Below are 7,185 nucleotides of genomic sequence, written 5' to 3'. Positions count from 1 at the left end.
TCATAGATTCTGATTTAGCCCGTAGTCAGATAACATTTGTCGCATCCAAAGTAACTGTGTACAAGCACCCCCTGCAGCTATATACTCTGCTTCAGCGGTACTAAGAGAGATCGAATTTTGCTTTTTACTTAGCCAGGAGACCAAGTTTTTGCCGATAAAGAAACAGCCACCTAATGTGCTTTTTCTATCGTCCGCATTTCCAGCCCAGTCGGCATCGCTAAAACCTACCAAACTCAGATTAGTGTCATTTGAAAACCATATACCGTAGTTTAGCGTACCTTTCACGTATTTTAAAATACGTTTCACTGCTTTAACATGAGATTCTTTCGGATCAGCTTGATATCGCGCACATGCTCCTACACTGAACATAATATCTGGCCTGCTGGCTGTCAGATATAGCAGACTTCCTATCATACTCCGATAGAGAGTAGAGTCAACTGAAACACCATTTTCATCTTTGAAAAGTTTAGTTGATGTAGATATTGGGGTTCTAGCGTCTTTTGCAGATTCAAGTCCAAACTTTGTCAGAATGTTCTTGGCATATTTCTCTTGAGAAATAAATATGCCTTCATCAGTTTGCTTTATCTGAAGTCCTAAAAAGTAGGTCAGCTCCCCAATCATACTCATTTCAAACTCATGTTGCATGACTTTCACGAGCTCATCAGTTGCACCTGCTTCAATAGATCCAAAGACAATATCGTCAACATATACTTGTGCAATAGTGAGATGTTTACCTGACTTTTGGATAAAGAGGGTTTTGTCTACTCCCCCTCGGTTGAAGCCGTGCTGAATTAGGTACTGCGTCAGCCTCTCATACCAGGCTCTCGGGGCCTGTTTGAGTCCGTACAACGCCCTTTGTAGCTTGTAGACATAATCCGGATGATGAGGATCTACAAATCCCTTTGGTTGAGCAACGTATATGTCTTCATTCAGATAGCCATTTAGAAAAGCTGGGACACTTGTATTAGCTGGGACCTACGAAATGGAGATTCTGACCGATCATACAAAGAAGGAGAAATCCGTTGCTTTCAGCGCTGAAGGACAAGACTTCGACTTGCCTGATACAGATGAGCTTTCTGATGATCCTGTTGGTTTATTATCTAAACATTTTTCTAAAATTTTGAAACAGGTCAAGCAAAAGAATTACACGCAAAATAATAGGGTGCAAAATCAGAAAGGAATCAACTTGAATAGCTCAAAAGGTGTGTCAAAATCTGGAGAATCAACATCAAAATCATCTGGCTCACGTTCTGGTAAATCTAAAGACAAAGTGAATAAGGGCACTTGTAGGTAGCTCGGTTTAATTTGCAATTAGTTTTTTAACTTTTCTAAATTTAAAAGAGTACGTCTTTATCGATCTATACTTGATTGAGTGTATCTACTTAATTCATGAAGATTCATAGGGTAATAGTTTTATCCTGGCCTAGAGCTGATCTCATATTCATGTTGCTTTACCTATAAAAGTGGTCAATTTTCTAGTTACCAACATTTATAACATGAGATGACACTTTTATGAAAAGTATAACGTCTATAATTAAAAGTGATTGATTTTCTAGCTACCAACTTTTTAGATATCATTTTCCAAAAAAAAAAAAAAAAAAAAATTTTTTTTAGCTATCTAATAGCTCATTTTGGAAGATACAAGATAATACAAGATATATATTTTATTAGTTTTTTTAGAAGACATTCTATATTGCTCCACGTATGCAGAAGATAATCGGCACTCATTTGTCTCTTCTAATAAGTATAACCTCTGTCTTCTTATCCTTTATCCTAATTTAACGCCCCTACTGTTCTTCTAACTCCGCCGGTAGATAACATCTTCTAACTTATGACAACTACTATTTGCACTAAGGCAGGTCGACTGCATAGCCCCTAAAATTTTAAAAACAATATATATATATATATATATATATATATATATATATATGAAATCGAGAGAATTTGGTTCAGATGAGGCTGGTTGCTCCCATGCGATTGTGCATACACATTTGGAAATCAATAAAGATGAGAAAAATGCAGTGGTATTTTGATAATTTTTACACTATGTATATTTCAGTGGTGCATTAAGTGTTGGTGTGTGGTGCACTTATGAGTACCCTGTGGTGCACTTATGAGTACTCTGTGGTGTACCACAAAGTGCTAGTCTGTGGTGCACTCATGGGGAAAAATACGGTGTCATTTTGATAATTTATTGCACCAAATTTTGATGTGTTTAGTGTGAATCCGAAGTGGTTCCAATTAGTTGATTCTAATTTGCATAGAGCCGGTAGCCATGAGAGCAGTTGTGTTGGGCTAGGTAACATCGGTTTGAATGATGATACACAACCTCCATCGCAATCCTAATAGATCAAACATGATCGACTAGGTATGTTAATAGAAATTAAAGTTTCCAACTTTTTTTTTTTTTTTTGGTGATACTACTAGTGAATTTAAATGTAAAAAGTATTTTGAATTGGAAATTAATTTTTTGAAGGTGGATATTAGAACTGAACCATTATATGTAGTTAAACTTGTTATTGCAATGTATAATCCTTTCAGTGATGTTGTATTGTTATGAAATTAGTATTTTGTGTTCAATTGCTTTGCACATGGATAATTTGTATTAAATTTACGAAGCAGTAAAAAAAAATTTACTTAATTATTTTTTGACCACCGGTGGTCGGGAACAACTTATTAAAAAATTAATTTAATTATTGTTTACCATAGTATATTATTTGTGTGCCGTTTTTCTGACCACCGATGGTCAGAAAAAACACACATAGTAACTTTTATGCCTCCAATTTTTCGATCATAGGTGGTTATTAGAAAACTACGCACAACAACTTTTTCACCTATGAAGAACTTTTTTGACCATTTTAGTAAAGTGGACGCTATTTCTGATCACTTTATGTGGTGGTCGGAAAAGTCAATGAAGGGTTTTATAAATCCCCAAAGTGGTAGGAACAAAAGTTTTCAACCAAATTTTGACGATTTCTAACCACTTTTTTATGGTCTAAAAAATGATGATTTCCAGCCGTGTTTGCTAAAAACATGCATGCAAACCAAACTATAGGTGCTCATATGTCATAGTAGATAGCTATCTAATGGACACATTAATTAGATTCCCTACATACAAATATATATATAAAATAACCTTGCAATCCCTATCTTGATAAGGACTTTAATTACATACAGAGTACACTTTAATTTGCCTTAGTATATTATTATAATTTATAATTATAATTATATAGATATTAGGTGCTAGTGTGTCGTTTACTGTCGTAGGTTTAGCCAAAACGATTAAAAGGGGTGTATTGGTTTTGCCGTGGGACATGCAGTGAACAAACAATAATAAGGTTCTCTTGCTGGAAGTGAAGGGGCCGAGGGAGAAGATGATGATTCTCCGTACGGCAAAGATTAGGATATGGTCTAAAACATGATTATAGATTTATAGATAAACTTGTATAGATGGCCAGTGACAGGGAAGTTGACAAATTATTGTGTGAATCATGAATATAAGTTACATTTTTAAAATATTAAAAATACTATCAGTTTTATAGTAAAAGTTAATTATTGGCAAAGATTTCTTATATTTGATAAGATATAGCTGCATGATTCTAATTGTAGGTTTGAGACATATATTTTACGTATTAGATTCCGTAATAATGGAGAAAGCCTGCATAGAACCCCCTACGTACCAATTGTAAAACCATGAAGCCTGTAGTCATTAGTCACTACTCAAGAGTGTATATATATTAGACAAACTCTGTCTTGTGATTTTAGTTAGCAAAGGACCACAAAAAAATAAACTAACATAAATTGTTCAGGGTGTATACTGGGTAAATTCTGTATTGTGATCTTAGTCGGCAAAGGACCATAAAGAGGTAAATCAATCTAGGTTGCCCATAGCTGATTGACTCAAACCAAGAAGCCTTAGATTCAAACTCGTGACCTTATGATTACACTTTCTATATCGTTAAACATCTTGACTGAGGTTACCACTACAGAATCCATATTGTAAGATGGATTCTATGCCTATAATATTTTGTCCATCCCTATAGTATAGTGAAAAAGTATATTTGGCATCAGTGTATTGATTTAGTGGATGCGAAGTTCCACTCCCTATTCCTACCACAAACATTATAAGGTTTGAGTTTGGATCTGAATTTGAGTGATTAGACTCTTTATGCAGCGTAGAAGTGTACAATTTGATGTTAAATTTCGAATCAATGACATATATTGGGTTGTGTGTGTGTGTGTGAAACTGATGGAAAAAACAATACAAGCATGAATAAGTGTACATACGGACAGAATGGTGAAGTATTATAAATTGGTATCTTCACTGAAGATAGAATACCTACACACACAACCCAATAATTCTCCCAAATTCCCAATCCACCGCCATGGCTGTATCTGCAAAACTGTACCTAACCGTGTTGGTCCTCCTCTTCGTCGCCGGAGCAACTGTGGAGGCGCAGGTCACGTGCGACACTGTGAACTCCGACCTGGGCCCATGCGTCCCCTACGTGATCGCCGGCATCGGCAATGGGCCGTCGTCCGACTGCTGCAACGGCCTGAATTCTCTGCTCAGCGCCGCCGCGACCCAGCCAGATCGCCAGACCGCCTGCTCCTGTTTGAAGTCCCTTGCCACCTTCATCAGCGACGAGCAACTCGCACGCGCCGCTAGCATTCCCGACCAGTGTGGCGCCAACATTCCGTTCACCATCAGCCGTGACGTGGATTGCTCAGCTGTTCCGCGATTATTTCACTGAACTGCACACTCTCAAGTCGTGACTGATGGACTTTCCTCGTCACAAAAAGACACGTTACATGTAGGTGTCTTTAAAAGTACTATAAAAATTCTCCTAATGTAACAATAAAAGTAAAACAAAAATAAGACATGCCTTGCTAGCATGTCACTTCAGTAGGTTCGAGATACAAGGCATGCATTTGATTATCCTCGATCTTATGGAGTTACATAGTATTTTATCCGATCTCTCAAGCGTTCTTTAGACTTGAGTTTTCTTTTATGTTGTATCTTTGCTCTGGTTGATAAAAATTAATTATAAGAATTTTTATTTTGTATGGACCATATGGATTAACATAGCACTTTTTCTGTTTATATATAGTGAATATGAGGATTAATCTGTGATGACTTCGTATATAAAGTTTGAGACTAAACCATTAAATTATAAGCTAGGTTGTAAGTAATTATAATTCATCGTATATTGATACTTCTATACTATACGATTTTTAGACGAAAACACATCAGAGTCTTATACTGTTATATTAAACACTTGTATAAAAAGTTATTAGTATTGTACTAGGTGTACCAGTGATAAAATTGTGTTATTTTTATACTTATTAGGTTGGCCATCGGTTTGGTGTGCCGAGTGTAGCATCATACCATTAAAATTTGGCACTAACTATTACGCAAATATAAGAAAATAAATTAAAGTAGTGCATTCACTACTAGTTATAACTTTTGCCGTAAACGCTTGATATGACGATATGTACCAGACCATGGGTAGTAGGTGTTGGAAGGGGGAACTGTTGGGCATTGGCAGAGCCTAGCATTCTGCCATAGAAATGTGGTGTTGCTTTCTATGCAAGTATACGAAAATAAATTAAAGTTGCACATTTGCTACTAGCATCTATAGCTCCTGGTATAGTGGTAAGCGCTTGATCTGAAGATTGGTATTAGAGCAGGTCACGTGTACGTAGTAGGTGTTGGAAGCGATTGTTGGGTATCAATCAACAAGTCCAACATCTTGTCATCGAATCGTTGCACTCACTGTTTACTCATATAATAAAATAAAGTTATACATTTGCTACTAGCTATAACTTTTAAGCATTTGATTATCCAACATATTATTTTATTTAGAATTTTGAATATATTTTCATTATTATAAATATAAAGCAAATCTTTAAATTTGATTAACCCGGTTAATTAGTTTGTGTATTTAATATATGCTCTACATTTTTTTTTTTCAATTCATAATCTCTTTTCCTATATTTCTTTCCTAGGTCTTGTGTAAACCGAGTTAGACATGATATGTATTACATGGTTCACATTTAGTCACAATATATATTATAAATTGAAACGAGAGAATATAATGAAAACAATATATTTTAATTACCAAATCATATCTACTCGAAAATATTTAATTTCTATAACTAGTTAAATCTTTTTTGAATAAAACTAACTCTATTACAATGCAGTATCTGTTCATAACTACTTTTCTCAACCTATTGAAAGCACAAGAGTCAGCATTGCCCCCATTGAGGCTCGAACCCACCACCTCCCGTATAAAAGGAAGGGTTTGATGCCACTAGACTACAAGGTCCTTGGCATAATTAGTTAAATCTTAAAATGTAAAAATTAGTATTAATTTTTAGCATCACATACAGCTTTTTAGTATCCATTAATCTCAATTATGCTGTGAGAATCTAAAATAAGATTCAACTGAAATGCAAAATAAGATAATAAGTTAATAACTACCAACAAAATACCATTTTTCATGCATAGATCTACGTTAATAACTAACCAAAAACTGAACTCAACTAGGTTGCCATCCAGCTTATAACAAACGTGACGACATAGATACTACTTAGTTTGACACAGCCGATTGAATCTTTCGGAAGACAAACGAATATAGGGAAATAACAAACGGTCGACACAAAGTCCATATAACAAAAAAATAATAATAAAAATACCTCACAATGTTTGTCATGATCTCATATGTCTCAATACGACAATAATAATTTATATTCTCGATAATACATTCAATTTTTAACGTAACTAGAACAAAACATATAAACCTGGGGAGTGAGACATTCATCTTTAACCAAAAGTCAAAGATTCGATCCTTTGCTGACATTCATCTTTAACCAAAAGTCAAAGATTCGATCTTTTGCTGACATTCATCTTTAACCAAAAGTCAAAGATTCGATCATTTGCTTTGGGTATAAAGCAACCTTAAATCTCGAGCGAGCTGTCTCACTCAAAAATGTGCCTACAATTTAGCGAGGGGATTAGTCATTGTGTCCGACGGTAAAAAAAAAAAGAACAAAATTAACATATAGTATAATAATTAAGGTTTATTTATGTCTATGTACTCAATGTGTGTATATATTGGGGTTGCAAGGTATACTAAGCTCATACTATATACTCACAATCAAAACATTAGTGATCTTAGAACA

General features: G+C 35.0%; 2 protein-coding genes across 2 annotated transcripts; one reads left to right on the top strand and one right to left on the bottom strand.

Moving 5' to 3' along the window:
* Nucleotides 1-872, bottom strand: LOC116005958 (secreted RxLR effector protein 161-like). Its single transcript, XM_031246191.1, has 2 exons — nucleotides 818-872; nucleotides 1-671 (listed from the first exon to the last, which is right to left on the bottom strand). Exons 1-2 carry the CDS (start codon nucleotides 870-872, stop codon nucleotides 1-3), a joined length of 726 nt encoding a protein of 241 aa, XP_031102051.1.
* Nucleotides 873-4,360: 3,488 nt separating this feature from the next.
* On the top strand, nucleotides 4,361-5,074 carry LOC116005532 (non-specific lipid-transfer protein 2-like). Its single transcript, XM_031245743.1, has one exon. It carries the CDS (start codon nucleotides 4,386-4,388, stop codon nucleotides 4,752-4,754), a length of 369 nt encoding a protein of 122 aa, XP_031101603.1. The 5' UTR covers nucleotides 4,361-4,385; the 3' UTR covers nucleotides 4,755-5,074.
* The last annotated feature ends 2,111 nt before the right edge of the window (nucleotides 5,075-7,185 follow it).

The sequence above is a fragment of the Ipomoea triloba genome, chromosome 15, assembly GCF_003576645.1.
Source record: "Ipomoea triloba cultivar NCNSP0323 chromosome 15, ASM357664v1".
Classification (NCBI taxonomy): domain Eukaryota; kingdom Viridiplantae; phylum Streptophyta; class Magnoliopsida; order Solanales; family Convolvulaceae; genus Ipomoea; species Ipomoea triloba.
The sequence above is the reverse complement of the archived record's forward strand: the minus strand, read 5'-3'. Positions and strand labels throughout refer to the sequence as shown.

Excerpts from the sequence above, each read along its gene's own strand:
- LOC116005958 (XM_031246191.1), bottom strand. The coding sequence starts at position 872 with ATGTCTACAAGCTACAAAGGGCGTTGTACGGACTCAAACAGGCCCCGA. Across the intron at positions 672-817 it reads AAACAGGCCCCGAGAGCCTG|GTGCAACTGATGAGCTCGTG; the intron begins GTATGAGAGGCT and ends CTATTGAAGCAG.
- LOC116005532 (XM_031245743.1), top strand. The coding sequence starts at position 4,386 with ATGGCTGTATCTGCAAAACTGTACCTAACCGTGTTGGTCCTCCTCTTC.